The sequence below is a fragment of the Eublepharis macularius genome, chromosome 5 (assembly GCF_028583425.1).
Source record: "Eublepharis macularius isolate TG4126 chromosome 5, MPM_Emac_v1.0, whole genome shotgun sequence".
Classification (NCBI taxonomy): domain Eukaryota; kingdom Metazoa; phylum Chordata; class Lepidosauria; order Squamata; family Eublepharidae; genus Eublepharis; species Eublepharis macularius.
In genome coordinates this window covers 20,583,432-20,601,159 of record NC_072794.1, presented here as the reverse complement: position 1 = coordinate 20,601,159, position 17,728 = coordinate 20,583,432, and the positions used below count along the sequence as shown (strand labels likewise).

General features: G+C 48.6%; 1 protein-coding gene across 2 annotated transcripts; it reads left to right on the top strand.

The window, feature by feature from the left end:
* The first annotated feature begins 335 nt into the window (after window positions 1–335).
* On the top strand, window positions 336–17,386 carry SGTA (small glutamine rich tetratricopeptide repeat co-chaperone alpha). Of its 2 annotated transcripts, none has more exons than XM_054980535.1 (12): window positions 336–412; window positions 4,342–4,476; window positions 5,318–5,421; window positions 6,147–6,231; window positions 6,573–6,672; window positions 8,475–8,579; window positions 9,843–9,981; window positions 11,169–11,231; window positions 13,432–13,469; window positions 14,662–14,751; window positions 14,918–15,044; window positions 15,483–17,386. In XM_054980535.1, exons 2-11 carry the CDS (start codon window positions 4,377–4,379, stop codon window positions 15,030–15,032), a joined length of 939 nt encoding a protein of 312 aa, XP_054836510.1. In that variant the 5' UTR covers window positions 336–412; window positions 4,342–4,376; the 3' UTR covers window positions 15,033–15,044; window positions 15,483–17,386. The 2 variants fall into 2 exon arrangements, with proteins under 2 accessions (XP_054836510.1, XP_054836509.1); XM_054980534.1 differs by having other exon boundaries at window positions 348–412; window positions 4,346–4,476.
* The last annotated feature ends 342 nt before the right edge of the window (window positions 17,387–17,728 follow it).

The following is a 17,728-nucleotide window of genomic DNA, read 5'->3' as shown; positions in this document are numbered from 1 at the left end:
TGGTGCTAGAGGCGTCTTCGCCGGCTTCCTTCGTCCCCACAATGCGTCGTTCCCTTTGCCCGTTTTCCGCCCTCACTTGAGCAGGAGCACGAAGGAAGGTGGAAAGCTGGGAGAAGGGCGCCTCAGGAACTCCCTCTTCTCTCGGCCCTGAAGCTCACGCAGGCGCAGTTTGAGACGGTCAGCAGCTACGCGCATGCGTCTACTGGGGGCTTCTGGCACGATCCAGAAGAGGGTGGAGGAGGAAGGATGACAGGATTGGTCCGCTACCGGGCCTGGCACGCAGGCGTATTAGCGTCCTAGCAGCGCCTGCGCAGTTGGGCGGACAGAGGAAGAACGAGACAAGGGCCCTTGAAAGGCGCATGCGTAGTCGGGATTGTTGGTTGCTTCGCTGCTGGGGGGCGATTGAAGGCTGGTGAGTAGGGGAGGGGGAGGAGCCCTCTCTGAAGGGGGCAAAGGGGTGCTGGGTGCTCCCCCAAGGCATCATGGGCTGCAGGTTGGAGGGCCTGTTTTTGGCTGGGGGGCCCTGGGAGGTTCCCCACTTTTTTTAAAGGAAGGGAGCTTCTAAATATAAGGGAGAAAAGGCAGCCTCTCATGGGGGGCTTTGGAAGTGGGGTTTCTGCTGACCTCTTTCCGCCCTCTGTCTTCAGGCACCCTGAAAGAGAGGGAGGGGGCGCTTCCCCCCCTGCAAGCCACGGGTAGGTTGCTTGGTAGGGGGAAGGTCCTTGCTTTAGGGATCCCTTCCAGAGAGGCCCCCTCCCCCCTTTTCCTAATGGGTGAGTGGGGAGAGATTGCTCTATAACAGAAATCCAACAGATGCAGCCTTTCACTGTAGCAAGGCGTTCAGAAGGGGTGAAAGGAACTGTGCCTGTTGGATGTCTGCTCCTCTCTCTGGTAGAAAGGATTTGTATATTAGAGGGAGCCACCTCCTTTTTCCCTAAAGAATGCTGTTCCTGAATCAGTCAGAACTCTAACAGATGCAGCTTTTCTATGTGACTGTACTTCTATGTGGTGCGTGTTGGACACCCTTTTTGTCAAGGGTGGAGTGCTTCTGTCAAGACTTTGGGGTCCCTGTTCCCTCCCTTCTTCCCATGATGGCATAGACTCTGTGCTGCGAAGCATCTGGGTGCCCCACCTGCAGCCAGCCCAGAGCTATCTTCTGACACTATCAGTCACATGCATGGTGGGTGTGCAGTGTAACAATCTGGGATGTGTATTATTTCTGCCTGGGCAAAAGTTGGATCTAGTAGTAAACTAGCTTCTCCTGCATCTCAAAGTACCCCGCCAACCTACCATCACATCGCACCCCAAGAATCCGTTTAAATCCCTCTTTTATTTCCTTTCTCGGTCTCTATAGATATAGTGGGATAGTGACGAAGTTAAATGCTGTAGCATAGTGGTTAAGAGGTTGGGCTCCAAATCAGCGCTCTACTACTTCGAATCCCACTACTGCCATGAGCTCGGTAGGTGGCCTTGGGTCAGCCACTCCTCTCAGCCCCAGCTCCCCAACTGTATTGTGGGGATAAGAATTACACTGATTTTGTTCACTGCTCTGAGTTGGGCACTAATCTGTCTAGAACAGTGGTATATAAGCACAGATTATTATTACATTTCATCCAACTACTCTGTCCCCCCCTCCACTATGTCTTGAATTTGGGGCATTTTGTTTTTTTTGCTGAGCAACAGCATTACGACGCACTCATACACTCCTACCTCTCTTTGTCCTAGAAAGTTGGCAAACTTTGCCATAAGCCATGGGGACAGTTTGCATTTGAGATAGGTGTTGGGAGAGGGCAAGAACATACTGACACTAGGAAAAAGGATCTCTGTCCCCAGGAGTTTAAAATCTAAAGAAAACTAAGTACGGTAATGTGGATGCATGTAATGACGCTTGCTTAATTTCGGTCAGGGGTTTGATGGGTTGAGTCATCCCTTATTCCCATCCCAAACATGATGTTAGAAGAATGTCTGCTATTTCAGATGCCGTAACTCTGTAACTCCTCGTTTGCTTTCAGAGTTCATGCATTACTGAAGCCCAGACTTTCTTTCATCATTCTCCCTGTTTTAAGTCTGTCATGTTCTAAATATGCTTCTTGGAAGGGAAATCAGGGTTAGGGTGTTCAGGGTTGGAACGTTCAAGAACTGTCTTTAAGGCCTTGCCCTCGCTAAGTGTTTAAATCTGTGATTAAGCTGGGCTGTTTGAGACTATAAGAAGGGTCTCTTGCGACGGAGCGCTCTGCCATTAACCACAAAAATATCCCCGAGCGTTGAACACTAGCAAATCAGAGGAGGGCTAGGTTAGAACATTTATGGTGACCGGCTAATCTTGTTCTGCAGAATGCTGCTCCATTCCACCCTCCAAAGCAAAATATCTCTGCATATAGAAAGCTAGCATGTCAGGATGGGAGTTCAGCTAATGTTCTTATTCCTGACAAGATAGTTTTCTGTTAGAATGCTGCTGCTATATCACTCCAGCTTTGCTTCATTTCTACTGGCTCCCGGTTGGCTTCCGGGCCCAGTTCAAGGTGCTATATACAGCTTGGAGCCAGTCTCCCATATGAGCCTACCCATCTCCCATATGAGCCTACCCATCTTCAGATGGCCTGCTTCAGGTGCCCGTGCCATCTAAGGATAGATATGTCACCAGTGGCAACCTGAGAAAGGGTGATCTTTGTAGTGACGCTAAAACTTTGGAACATATTTCCCAGAAAAAGATATCCATTTCCCTCTATAGTTGTGTCCTGCCAGCAAGTGAAGACTTTTTTGTTTGGCATTCCCTCACTAACTCTTGTTCGCCTTTCTCCCTGTTTGTGGACCTCTGTGTTCGTACTTTCAATTTAATTATTTCAAGTATTTCTCTCTGAAATGCTGTTTTAATGTTTGAAATGTTTGCTGCCTCACTGGCTCTAAGCTGGGTGGAAAGGTAGCATGGAAATCTTTTAAACAAGTAAATGAAGAAAATATTACCAAGAAAAAAAACCCAACCCTGCTCCCAGAAGATTAGGGCTTTTTTAGATGCAGGGCTTTTTCCAGCTGGAACGCAGTGGAATGGAGTTCCGGCACCTCTTGAAAATGGTCACATGGCTGGTGGCCCCGCCCCCTGATCGCCAGACATAGGGGAGTTTAGATTGCCCTCCGGTGCGGAGGGCAATCTAAACTCCCCTCTGTCTGGAGATCAGGGGGCGGGGTCACCATATTTTCACTGAGGGCAACCCACTGAGTTCCACCACCTCTTTTCCCAGAAAAAAAGCCCTGGGGAGATGTCTAGGTAGAATGGTGCTAATTTGCTGGGTACCGCAGTCTGATGCGGTATAGCCCAGATATCTGTGAGGACTAAATCTTTGAACTGCAATAGAGAGATTCTGTCAGATACTCTGACAGAAGTAGTTATTTAAATTTAAATGATAGAGCATAGAAAAGCCTGACTTTCACGGCAACACCTCAGTCAGGCCTGCGTTTCTGTGTTCTTTTGCTCGGCGGCCCCTAGTTTCATGCCTGTTCTAACTAAGGTGAATTTGAAATTAGAGGTTTTGCTCTGTACTTAACCATGTTGGCTATCTCTGTAACCTCACAGAAAGGAAAAAAAATCCTGCATGTTTTACAATTGTTATTATGGGAGTGGTTGGATTGGGGGGCGTATTTCTGCAGCGGGGTGTGCCACACAGTGGCCTTGATAATATGGCAGAGAAAGGCAGGGATTCTACATAGAGGATCATTTATTGTAGTAGGTTGGATTTGATGGTTGCCCTTACACAAAACAGTGCCCAAGCAAGCCTAAGCATATGTCTCCAGTCTGTCTCGTCTACTGACCAGCAGCCTCAGAATTCATCCCTGCATTTTTGTGCAGAGTAATAGTGCCCCTGAGCACATGCAGAGTGTTTCTTATCCTGATGAGAAACCATGCCCCTGGCATTTGGATTGAAAGGAGGAGGATTTCTCACAGAAAAAATGTGTAAATGTTTGTCTTTCGTAGTACAGCTCGACCAGGTGTGATGTGGCACCCATTTTTAATGAAAAGCATTCCTGGGCGTGGTCAATGCTTGGATTGGGCACTGGGGGGAAGGAATGACCTGAGAACCCCCTGAGGAAAAGTGGGGTGTCTGCACAACAAGAATTTCCAGCATGTGTCTGTTTAGAAATTACCCTGCTGGTGGCAAACGGAAAGCAAAAAACCTGAATATCTGGGCAGGGTACCAGTTGCTTAAGACTGAAATCTTGCTTTCCACTTATCTCTTCCGCTTCGATGTGTCTGTCTAGCTCCATCTTGCAGACTGCCTTTCTAAAACCCTGTTCACACTACTGTCGTATTTTTGCTGCCCTCTTTGCTTTTATTCTGAATCAAAGGAAGTTTGCGGCGAGAGGCCACCCAGAGCGGCAGAATGGCAGACAAGAAGCGCCTCGCCTTCTCGATCATCCAGTTCCTACAGGATCAGTTGCAGAACGGGGGCCTCTCGCCCGATGCTCAAGAGAGCTTGGAAGGTAGGTGATTCGCAGCAGGGTGTGTGTGCGTGTGCTGCGCCCAGGTTGCATCATGCCCAAGACACCCAGCAAGCTTCGTGGCAGAGTGGAGATTTGAACTTATGTCTCCCAGATCTTAGTCTGACACTGGAATGGGTGGATGCCTCTTGGGGCTTCTCTGGAGAGTGGGGATGCCTGGTAGAAGGGAGTACAATCCCAGCCCTGTTGGAGGAGCAGCCACGCTAGATCAGATCAAAGATCTGGTACACTTTCCTGTTTCTAACAATGGCCAACCAGTTGTTCCACTGGCAAGCCAGGCAGAAAATCGACAGCCATGCTGTGCCCCCAGCAAATAGAATTTAGAGGTAGACTGCCTCTGAATCTGCAGGTTCCATTACCTTATTTCATTGGTAGACCCTGCATCCTGCATGAATTTATCTAACTCCCTTTTGAAGCCATGCAAGGGAGCAACCAGCTCTGACTCCGGAGTCGATGAGTCACGCAAGTTAATTCTGCCCTGTGTGTAGTGAGTTTGTTTCCTCGCCTATCCTAAATTTACCTTCAGTCAGTTTCTTCCTGACAACAAATTTTTTGGTGAGAAGAGCCTCCGCTTTCTCACATACACCCCTGTCATCTTTTGTTTCACCCTACTCCTAAACGAATATGCTCCAATATCTCTAGCCTTTCTCACAGGTGAGAGGTGATGCTTTATCTTCTCTGCACTCCTTTGTGATGGTCTCACCTGGAAGAGGCCGTGCAGGGGAAAGAGCGTGGTTTTTCCGGGAAGGCGGATGCTTCAGTTTGCTTGGCGTCTTCCAAAGCAAGAAAGCTAACCATTCTTCCTCGATTTCTTTTTCTCTAGTTGCCATTCAGTGCCTAGAGACAGCCTTTGGGGTGTCCATGGATGACAAAGCCTTGGCCATTTCTCAGACCCTTCCCGAAATCTTTGACGCTGCAGCAGCGAAGGTGGGCTTTTTTTCAGGTTCAGCAGGGGTGGGGTGGGCGTCTGGGACCAGCAGGAGGAAAAGAGAAACCTCCAGGATAGAGTAACTGTGTGGATTTAAGGTACATATTGGGTGGAGGGGAGGGAGGGGAACATGGGCAAAGGCAATGGACGTGAGCTGTTTTCCTACTGAGCCTGCCCTATCCCCCACACTGACAAGTTGATTGGAGTAGGAACCAGAGGTTGCACAGGTCTGTAAAATAAAATGGGAGGAGAATGACGTTAGCCCTTTTGGGTAACCTCTGGGGAGAAAGGTGGGGTATAAATAAAGTAAAAATTTAAAAAATTAATAAAGGCTGCTAGGTATAGGCCATGGAAGCAGAGGTGATAGGAGCGTGGATTCTAGGTGGGGCCTCTGGCAAGTGTGGTGCTCGATACATCCACCTTGGGGCTGGCTGTCCAGCTTTGCTTTTGCCTATCAGAGGGTATTGCAGCCATGTGCTCTCAGCTAAGTGTTCAGGGCTTTGCAGTGGCTGCAGTACCCTCCAGCTGGTGCCCACTCTTCACAGCCCCATAGCTGTTCAGATGTGAGGCCTTCAGCTGCTGGGCTGGTTCAGCAGGTGGCCGGGGAGGAGAGGTAGTTGTGCCTGCTGAAAAGGAGTCCCTGAGACTTGCTAGGCGACAGAACCTTCATGACTCTTGACAGTTTGTACCAAGCTGGCCTCTCTGCCTCCCTCTGTTGCTTCAGGAGCCCCAGCCGAGCAGAACAAATTCGGAGCCGGTCACTCCCTCAGAAGAAGACATGGCTGAAGCAGAAAGGCTGAAAACAGAAGGTAGGGATCGCTCTTCTTTTCCCAAGCCTCTCTCTCTCCTTCCCTGGGGGCTCCAGCAGGCGTAGAGAGCCAATGGGATCATTGAGGGGGGGTTAGATCCTTGGTAGGCGGAGGTGCTGCCTCACAACTCAAGTGTCAACTTGGTTGGTTCACCTCCTGAAGGGACCAAGAGCCAAGACATTTGAGCAGCAGAATCTTTTGTCCTTGCTGGCTATCCTGTACAAGGAAGCTACACCAGCCAGAGAGGAGGGACCTCTTCTTTCCCAAGTGTCTAGGAGCACCCCCCCCCGGTGGGTCTGAGGCCCGCATAAGTTCTATAGACCATTTTTCCTTCTTGCTAGGAAATGAGCAGATGAAGTCGGAGAACTTCGAAAGCGCCATCTCCTACTACGGGAAAGCCATCGAGTTGAACCCATCCAACGCGGTGTACTATTGCAACAGGTGAACGGGGCAGAGGAGGATCAAAGCACTTACTAACCTGCTCTTTGATAGGTGCCCTTTATGCCCCTTAGGCAGAGACCTTTAGCAGATGAAGTTCTTTTTTTAAAAAGATACAGTCTTGTAATATCCTTAAAGCAGGACCGATTTATTAAGCTATAAGGTTTTTTTTAGGCTTGAGCTTGCTTTGGCAGATATTTCAACGGGGCGGGGGGAGACATATTGTAAACAGTGGGGTTGAAAACCTATCGCCTGCAGGAGGTGTCATTTGTAAAGTCAGAAGTCTATATGCTTGGCAAGGGGGCCATCTGCAACAGCTGTGTTGTACTGTTTGGACTCTTTTGCGTCGGGGTGGTGATGGATCAGGGAACCTGTTGCTTCAGCTGATGCGTAGCCGTTGGGTTGTTGCCCTCTGCCACAACTGTGGTGTAGCCTTATTTAGAATACTGTGTACAATTCTGATTGTCATAGCTAAAAAAAAGATACCACAGAGCAGTGCAGAAGATGGCAACCAAGATAACTAAAGGAGCTGAAGCTCCTTTCCTATGAGAGCTTGGGGTTTAGAAAAAGAACTGGGGGGGGGCGGGGTGGCCAGGATAAGACTATGCATGGAGTGGAGAAGGTGGGTAGAGAGAACTTTTTCTCCCTTGCCTGTGATAGTGGAACTTGAAGGTGCTTGAGTTGGTAGGCAATAGATTCAAAAGGAAATTCTTCAGTCATTAAATTGTGGAATTCACTATTGGTAGATGTGGTGGTGGCTTTGAGCACAGATAACTTGAAAAGAGGGCGAGACAGATTTATGGGGGTGATGATGTCCACCAGGGGCTGCAAGCCATGTTGAGTCAAGAGAACCCCTGAGACTTGGAGGCAGCATAAGAAGAAGGCCTGGGCCAGCGTATCCTGTTTGTTGCCCCTCCGGGTTGGCCGCTGTGTACAACAGGATGCTGGACTAGGTGAACGACTAGTCTGGTCCTGGGGGGTATTTGTAGAATCTTATCCTTACCACTCCACTGAACTGATGGCAGTGCCTGTGTCTCACGTGGCAGAAGGTGCCACCGGTGTCTGGAACTTGCTGTCACACGGTGTGGGGAAGTCCACGGGCTTTAAAAGGAAGTTAGACTAATTCATAGTCAAGACGATGGTTTAATCTTGCCCAAATTTCAAGATGTTCAGAAAGATCCTCTGCATCTCATACAAAAAGTCTCCCAGAATCACTCCATGCAGAAAAATCTGCTCCTGACCCCTGTTTATGATGCCCTTCCTGCTTTTTTCACTGGTCTTCTTTTGAAATAATTAAGGTAGCACAAACGAATCTGAGAGCACCTCTCAGGTTTCCAGTTGGTATGTAATACTTTGAAGTTATTTACTGTTTTGTACATGCTTGGTTGAAATGTTCTTTAAGTTAAGAGTACTGATATTTGTCCTTAAGACTTTTTACGGGGAGGTTTGCCATTGCCTTCCTCAGTCATCTACACTTTATCCCCAGGAAAATGGGTACTCATTTTACCAACCTTGGAAGGATGGAAGGCTGAGTCAATCTTGAGCCAGTTACCTGAACCCGGCTTCCGCCAGGATCGAACTCAGGTCGTGAGCAGAGCTTGGGCTGCAGTACTGCAGCTTACTACTACCTCTGGTCTTTCAGATTAACTCGTAGACACATTTTGGCATATAAGGCGTAATCTGAACTATAACTTTTCCTAGGAGTGGAATGTCAAGGAGAGGTCTTGTGTCTATCTTCTAGTTACTTTATGTTATGATGATCCAGGACTCTGCTGGGAAACTCTCTCTTCCTCTCTTCCCTCTAGGGCTGCCGCTTACAGCAAACTCGGGAATTACGCTGGAGCAGTTCGAGACTGTGAAAGGGCGATAAACATCGATCCTAAATACAGTAAAGCTTACGGCAGAATGGGGTAGGCCTTTCCCTTGATTGATTTCCCAACCCATTGGCTGCCAGGTGACCCTTGTGTAGATTCATCCTCTCCCATATTATTAATAGAGAGCAGCAAGTGCAGTAGAGAGGGGTCGATTAGTTCTTCACCCCTGTCGTTGTGTATTTCCTATAGACAGTGTGGGCAGGAATCATTACTGGCTGTACTGCAGAAGCCAAAGGGTTTATTTTTGTACTGCAGCAGAGGGGGAAGGACAATTTTTTTTGCAGAGAGAATCTGAAACTCTGGGTACAGGTCTTGTTAATGTCTCCAGCTTGATACCCCAAAATCTGACTTAACAGAAGCACATCTATAGTGGTAAATGATCACATTTTGCACTCTACTGACCTTGCGTGGCCTCTGGCTGGGCGTTTTTATTTGTGGATTTATAATCTACTTTTCAGCTCGGCATAAAGCACAGCATAGTAAACCTGCTTTCACGATAGTTGTCAAAACGAAGTATGAACCAGCTCGGCAAGGAAAAGAAATGCACGCTCAGCTTTCCACTTGGAAAGGAAAATCGTACTAGCCCATCTAAAGAGATCGGGTTGTAACAGTGTGGAGTTTCATAAATGCGGGGCAGCGACATAACATACTCTTGTCTTCCACAATCGTCCATCTCTCAACTGTAGCTGAAGTTCGTTACTGAACTTGATTGATCTGGGGTATCGGGACAGACCCTCAGGCGTTCTCCATATGAAACCTTAAAAGGGCTTGAGGACCGAAACACCTGATGGATTTGCCCCTACCCGTATGAGCCTGCCTGGAGTCTGAGTTCAGCTGGGTGCCCCCTCCCAGAGTGAGGATGCCAGGTGCTTGGGGTGGGCATTCCCCGCACATAAACCTATGAAGTTGATACATCAGTCTGTTTGGTGGAGGAGTGCTTGCGTTGAGTGCACAAAGTCCCTGGTTCGACCCCCAGCTAATGATGGATCCCAGGAACTGGGGAAGATCTTTCAACATTTGACACATTGGAAGACTGCTGCCGCTCAGGGCAGGAATTTACTTAGCTGGGTGGCCTGGTGGTTGGACTCGGTGTAAGGCAACTCCAGATGTCCGTGCATGTCTTTTGTCCTCTGTTTCCTTTCCGAGCGTCGTCCAAAGCAAAAAACCTTCAATTTCGTGTGCGTGTGTTTTAGCTGTTGCCTAACTAGAGGAAAGGATTGACTTTTGTAAATGACAGTTTGCACAAGCCAGATGACAACTGACTGGGCTCTCTTGTTCTCTTCCTGGGTCGTTCTGCAGGTTAGCACTGTCTAGTCTAAACAAACTCTCAGATGCTACCATCTACTACAGAAAAGCCTTGGAGCTGGACCCTGACAATGAAACGTACAAGTCGAACCTGAAAGTAACCGAGCAGAAAATGAAAGAAGCACCGAGTCCGGTGGGTTTGCGGATGCTTTCGTTGGCCTCCGTTCCTGGGGAAGCTTCTGTGTTTTTTTCAGTTTCACTTATACCCTGCTTTTCTCCTCGATGAGGATCCAAAATGGCCCACATCATTTTCACAACAACCCTGTGAGATCTGGATAGGCTGAAAGTGTGTGACTGGTCCAAGGTTTCCATGGCAGAGTAGGGATTCGAACCTGGGTCTCCCAGATCATAGTCCAAAATCCTAGCCATTGTACCAAACTGGCTTAGACAAGTTCACAGAGTGGGCAAGTTCTGCCAGCAGCTTTGGGGCATAATTGCTAATTGAATCCTCTGCCTGTGAGACGTCACTATCGAGGTGCTGGTTGGGGTGGGCCTAATAAGGGTCTTACGTTCTTCTTTAAAGGGCTGAATACACTAATGGAGGAGAAAAGGTCTATTGAGAGTCCTTCGCCATGAAAGCTAAATGGAACCTCTGTGTTCAGTGGCAGCATACTTACGAATGCCAGTTCCTAGAAGTCAGATAGGGAAGGCCTGTTACTTTCACAGCCTGTGTATGGGCTTCCTGGGAGCATTTTGTTAGCCGCTGATAGGTGTTAGACTAAGATAACAGTTGAGGGAGGGAGTCAGAGTCTGGTTAGCTGATAAATCTAGTCCAAGATAACAGCTGAGGGTAGGAGAGAGAGAGAGTTTGGTACTTCCCCAGTCTACCGGGATGCGCATCTGGGTTGACTTCTGCAGTCAAGACTGCAGCGTGCCAGAGATGAATAGAAGTCTTTCGGAGCGTAGCACACTTACAGGGGAAGTGAAATAAGTACGCCCTTTCCAGGGGATCTGCCCTCCAATTGGGCAGCCTCTCATAGACTCTGAATGCTAACAAGACTGATTTGCAGGGTCCGTTTGAGTGAAATTGATTTGTATGGTTCTCCTAATGCTCCAGAGTAATACGTGGGTTTATGGGGTTGGGAGTGAAACAAGTTATTTGACAGAGTGCTGGGGAATCTTTATTCCAGATTAGAAAAAAAAGTCAGCAAAATCCCAAACCAGAGTCCTTGTAATACCTTTTTTTAAAGACTGTGCAAGCTTTGGAGTTCTCCAGAACTCTTCATCAGGTTAAAAACTTTTAAAGGAGGAAGCGGAAAGGGGAATCTTTCAGGCCACGGTGTAAAGGCCTGTGTTTTTTCTGTTTTGTTTTCTTTGCAGACGGGCAGCGCCGGAGGCTTCGATCTAGCTGGCTTGCTCAACAATCCGGGCTTCATGAGCATGGTAAGTAGCAAACTCCTTTTTGTGTGTGGGGCATGGATTGTACGGATCTGTTACACAAGTGGTAGTGCTTTCCCCCTTCATTCAAGAAGCTTTCAGTCAGACCCTCTTGCTTTGTGGAGGGGGAAGGCCGTTTGCCCTGAAGGAAAGCCCTCCCACTAGCGGAGTGGTCCCGCAGAGGTCCAATCCAACAGGCTCCGTCTCTACCATCATGAGAAATGGTGATGATTTGCAGTTGGATTGTCTTGCCTCCGCATGAAAATCCAGTGGTGAACCACGACTGCAGCACAACATCCAATGATGTGTGGAAGTAGTCGCCGTTGAAAGAGGATCCTGTAGGATCACTTTTTATAAAGCAGAAAGGTGCAAATCCCCACTGCTCCTGGCTTCCTTTGTGTAAGCTGGGAGTCCTTGATGGCAAAAATCATAAGAGCAATTTATTAAATCCCTTGAGGCCCTTTTGGAAGGTGCAGCTGGGACTCACTAGAGATGCTGGCCCCTCGTGGGCCACCTTCTTCATTTTTATTTTCCTTTTGCAGCGTTTGTATTTGAGGGATGGGTGCTTATGCTGAGGACATTTTTAAGACAACTCTGACAGTAGTTTCGATCCTGCTTTTTTCAGCCAAGCCCAGTTTCTGGAGTGGCTTGCAGCAATCATAAGCCAGTAGAAATGACAATTAAATCTGAATACAAATGATCTTGGGGAAGTGCTCAGCTGCAGCCAGATCCAAGCACCCTGAAGAGGTGTCTGATCACTTCCCTTGATGGCTGCAGAGCAGGAAACTCTTGGCTGGATCTTCCCTGCTTCTTGTTTTCCTCAATAGAAGCTGGAGGCATTACCCCCAAGCAGACACAATCTTAGCCACAAGGCATGCAGGGCAGCTGCCTGGGTCTGGCCAGGGGAAGGGGGGGCTAACTGCCATTGTCTACCCCCACCAGCGCAGTGGCCAGCACGTGCACCTGCCCCCTCCACTGCCTGGGCAGCATCTGGCTGGCTTGACGGCTGTTGCACCCATCCGTCATACATAGGGTGAGGGCTGCTCCTTGTTTGAGCCTGGGGTAGCTTTGGTAGGGACAGGGTGACGGTGATTCCTGGGCCCCATCTTGGACTTCTCCCCAGTGTTCCAGGCTCACTAAGGCCACCCCTCGCTCCCATGGCGCCATCACTTTTCTAGCTACATGTTTGTAGCTGGCAACGTAGCGATTGCTGCGGTCCAGGAGGAGCCGACCCACATGTTTCGTGAATGTGCCTCGGTTTCATTGGGTTGAGCCAGTGCCCTTCTTCTGCAGTAGCAAGAAGCCTTTGGTCCTATTTGGCACACACCAGATTTCTGCTTGGCATTCCAGCCACATCACCCTACCCTGTTGTGCTTGTCTGTGCCCACATCTAGTATTTGTTCTGCTTGGCTGTATTCCAAGACAGCTGTAGTCATGGTACAATGCCAGAGTGTCTGTTCAGCATAGTGCAAGTAAAGGGCTCTGGCAGCTGGATTCTCTCCACTTTATGTATATAAGAGAATTCATATCCTACCTTCTCCAGAATGGCCAGGCAACTCCTAGGTTGTCACATGCGACCCCAGGAAACAATCCTCATGGTGAGGGTGTATTCCACAATCAAACCAAGTGTTGCCACCAGCACAGCACGGCCCAGTTTAAAACTACTACTAGTATGTCCTTTGAGCAGTTCCCCCCCCCCAACCCAAAATGATCTGCAACCTTTCTGGCAAATTACACAGCGTGCTTTTTGCCTTTCTTGGTCGATTGAGGGTAGGGCTATTAAAACTCGGCTCTCTTTAGGGGGTAGATGTCTGCCAGACTGTGCCCACCGTGGGATGGGCTGTCAGTTCTTAAGGGGGAGGAGATATGCAGCGCCCCCTTTGCTAATCCTAGGGCTTCCTGCTGCCACTCTCAGTACTCAGACTCAGGACTCTGCTTTCTGCTCTGGCCGGCACGACCTTCAGCCACCCCTGTTCTTTAAAAGGGAGGACGGGGGAGGAATTGCTAGGGGCTCGGCTAGACACAGTAAGGCAGTTCCATACGTTTAAGCCTGTCCCAACTTGGGTTGGCCTGAACTTCTTCCAAAACTGAATTCTTCATGTCTGAGTAAAGGAGGAGCTTCTTTTGGGGGCGGGGGGCTTAATTTTTGCAGTCAGCAGCCCCAGTTTTTGAAAAAAGGCTTCCCGCTCCTCTCTCCTTTAAACAGGCGTCTAACCTGATGAACAACCCACAAGTACAGCAGCTGTAAGTATGGAGAACTGCCCTGCCCGTCCCCGTCCCCCGCCCGTGTGCGCGCATGCTTTTTGAGGTGCGTGTTCTTAGTTTAGTGCTGGTGCCTTGTTTTTCTTGTTTATCCTGTCTTAAGATAACTTGCAGACCGCTTCCAGTTAAAACTGATGAGACCAGTAACACAGAACCAGGAGTTAAGATGCACGACTGCCATTGGAAGCATTGCTGAAGTTAGGTGTGAAAGGCCCATGGGATGATAATGAGTTTGAATGGACAGGGAGGTCCAGAGCCTGGTTGCCCTCACTAAAAAGGCTCTTCCTCTGGTAACCTCCAGCTTGACCTCTGTGGGGCACATGGACTGACACTTGGATTGTAAATGGCCAGTAGTAGTAAAGAATGACACCGCCTTGTACTGAATCAGACCCTTGCTCCATCTAGGTCAGTACAGTCTAGGCAGATTGGCAGTCTTTTACATTACCTCCTGTGCTCAGTCTTTTTCAGTGGAGATGGCTGCAATTGAACCTGGGATTCTGTGCACGCCAAGCATAAGCTCTACTGCTGAGCCACAGGTTGCTGTAAAACTATATTAAAACATGAAGAGGCAGGCTCGGGAACGGGGGAGAAGAATTGAGAGGGAAAAGCATGCCTCTGCTTTGCACCAAAAGTGTCATGGGCTTAATGCCTGACCAAAGGCTGTGAGGAGGGCATTCCGGAGATAAGGCACCACCACAGAAAAGTCCCTGTCTCTGGTGCTCACCCACATAGCTAGATGATCTCAGATGATGGGCCGGCTTATGTGGGAGCAAGCTGTCCTTTAAGTATCTTGGTGCAAATCGTCGAGGGTTTGCACGGTGATGCTTTGTATCATGTCCAGGTGCGAATCAGCAGGAAGTACAGCTCTTTCAAGATTGGTAAGAGGTGTTTCCTACAAATGACTGTTGTCATCTATCTGGCTGCTGTATTTTGTATCAAGATGAAGTTCCCCAATTGCCTTCAATAGCAGCCCCCTGTCGGTTCCACAGCAGGGTTTCGCTGCAGCCATTCTATCTTGGCAGCCTTGTCCACAAAACGGCTCCTTCTTGAAAATGGTCCAGGCTTGCTGAGAGTGGGTAGGGTGGATTACTTGGAAATTCAGGTCACTTTGGGAATGCTTTGAATTTTTTTAAAAAATCCTGCATAACAATTGCTCCCTGTTTTTTTTTGGTAGCATGTCAGGGATGATTTCTGGCAGTAACAATCCCATGGCGACGCCCGGAGCTGCCGCTTCCCCCAATGACCTCGCCAGCCTTATTCAAGCGTGAGTTGAACAAACGGGCCAGGGGCTCCCTGTGCCTCCCCGTGTGCTCCGAGCCTTGGGAGTTGCCCTTCTCATCATTACCCTCTGAGAAGGGGTTGGCTGTCCACCGGCTGCATTCTTGTTCCTGCCTGACGTCCTTCTGCCTGTGTTTCTTTCTCTGCCCCAGAGGCCAACAGTTTGCCCAGCAGATGCAACAGCAGAACCCTGAACTCATAGAGCAGCTGCGCAGTCAGATTCGAAGTCGGACCCCCAGTGCCAGCAATGAGGAGCAGCAGGAATGAAGAAGGTGGCAGGTAAGCAGGCGAGGCGGTCAGCGCCCCCCCCCCCCACTGTCGTTTTCTACATGGTGCGCAGTGAGTAAGCTTGTTTCTGTCTCTTCGTACTCTCCTCTCCTCTCTGAACAGTAAAGAGGAGGCAGCTGCCAAGCTGAAGCTCTTGTTATCAGAGGCTTGGGAAGGAGCAGAGAGAAATCTGCATTTGTTCCAGCTACAGGTCCTTAGGCAGTTTTGCTGGGGGATCCGGGTTTGATTCCCCACTCCTCCACTTGAAGCCAGCTGAGTGACCTTGGGTCAGCCACAGCTCGCTCAGAGCTTTTCAGCCCTACCCACCTTACAAGGTGATTGTTGTGGGGATAATAATAACATACTTTGTAACCTGCTCTGAGTGACCGTTAAGTTGTCCTGAAGGAGGGTATATAAATCGAATATTATTATTTATTATCTTTGTTTCAGGGACGGTCTTTGTTGGAAATGGGTCCTCTGCTGCAGGAGAAAATGAAAAAAAAGCAACTGGAAAGCCATTTCTCCAGCTGGAAAAAACCCAAGAGGGAAAAGGGGGCGGGTGGGGAACCAAACTTGATACGACCTGCATGTTAGAGACAGTTTCTCGTAGCTGACCCTTCCTCTCTCCCTCCCTCCACGCTGTGCTCCCATGTGGGTTTCTTCAGAAGAGCCAGCAAGCTTCAGATCACAAACCTGCATCGATCCTTCTCTGGGACTTCTGAACATTGACCGCCCCTTTGGCGCTGTTAATTCCCTCTTTTCACCCAAGGAAGCACTGTTGATCGGAAGAGCGCTCTGCTTGGATAGAGCGCCATTATCCAGTCACAATGGTGTGATCAACTGATTTTAGGTTTATACTCATTGTAAGCCTTTCTGTAACAAATAAGAGGGAATGGGGCGTGTGCAGTATGCGTGTGTGTGTTTTTTTTAAAGAAACACCTTGTCACCTTTTTGCTGACTCTGGCTCCTGCAAGCTTGGGACTTTCATGCCGTTCATTCATTCTCCTGTTTGGGTAATGTTCACTGGCGTGCAACACAGAACAGTCAATCGGAGAACCTTATTGGAAGGGGTTTGTGATCATGTGTGTTGGGGAGGGGGGGCAGCCCATAATAGTAAAGACCGTTTTTCTGTGACTTTGCAAATCAGAGCATTCTTTTTTTTCTTAAAAAAAAAAGGACTCTTGGTTTGTGGTACTAGTGATTGTGTGGATAGGGTTTGTGAGCTAGTCGGAGCGGGAAGGTAGCTAGAGTGAGTTTGACAGCTCACATTTTGGATTTTTAAAAGTGATTTAATTCAGGGTGGTTCTTTAATTATCATTAATTTTGCATGCTTGTGACAGGAGTAAAGCAAAAGAGGGTCGTCAGATAGGAACTTCTGTGACGGGGCCTTGGTTAGAAGGAGACGGAGATCCACTTGAATCTGGTAAACCAATTGTGTCAGAGACAAAGAACAGTGAAATTATTGGGGATCCGTTAGAATCCTTCAAGCCATTCTTGTGGCAAAAACAATGGCTCCTGTGGGGGGCGGGGGTGGTAAAGAAGGGCGTACAGTCTGCCCCCTTTCAGCTCTCCCTGACCCCAATGGCTGAAGAGTTCATTTTCCAACTTCTCATAGAACCAGATGAACGCAGGCCTGACATGCTCAGGCTTCATCCATGCTGTTCAGTGGAAGGGCTACTCTTTCCAAAGGTCACTGGATTGGCTCAAAGAAAGTCTCTTTTTGGACTCTGGGCCCCTCTTTTTCTTCCCCCAGCTCCTAGGAGCCACCCAGTCTGCCTCTCCTTTCCGGGGCGCGACCCACTTTTGCCAGCTCCAGGCAGATCCATATTCATGACAGCACGATGCTTTCATTTTGCACAGAAGGTGGATTAGTGCAAAACCATCGGCAAGCTCTGTAACCACCTCCGGGTGACAGGAAAGCCTATGGCAACTACACACCTCTGAAAAGGGACAGTGATGCTGTCCCCCTGGGCGGCTGGTTGCTTAGCACAACCACCGTTCCAAAGGAGTACTCTGGCCATGCTTGGAGCACATAACTGTGTGTTGGCTTTTGAGTGACATCTGTAGACTGAGGGGTAGAGTAAGGCCCTCTTTCTACAGGAGGGGCATCCAGTAACATGGAAAGCAAGGCACGGATAGAGTGTGGTTCATGCTTCAGATATGATGGAGCTGCTTTGTTGAGAATTGCCAGGGAAAATACCCAAAGGGGGAGCAGGGAGAATGGTGCCTTGGGCTCACCTAGGGCAAGGAAAACGAGCAGTTGAAGGCATCCTTGTCCTTTTAAAAAAATCTGTTAAATATTTTTTTCCTTTCATATTTCTAAAAATGTGGATAATAAAATTCTTTTGACTGTTTTCTGATGTTTCCCTCTTGATCAGAAAGAAGGGAGTCCCTTGTTTCCCTGCTGTGTTAGGTCAATCGGACTTTAGGGGATATGTGAGCTCTGATAAATGGAAGCTTGGTTGGAGGAAGGGCGCATGCTGTCTTCCCCCTTCCCTTCCCAGGTTTAGGGAAGCTGGTTTTGAGTGAAGGAATGATGCCGAGAAAGTGAGTAGATCCTTCTCAGGAGCATTTGGCGAGGAAACTGTTAATGGGACAAAGTCAGTCCACTAAAGAAACCAGCACACTGGTGCTCTTCTACAGATATGCTGTCTGTGGGATAGATTTTGATTATTTACCTACACTAGAGGAGGCTG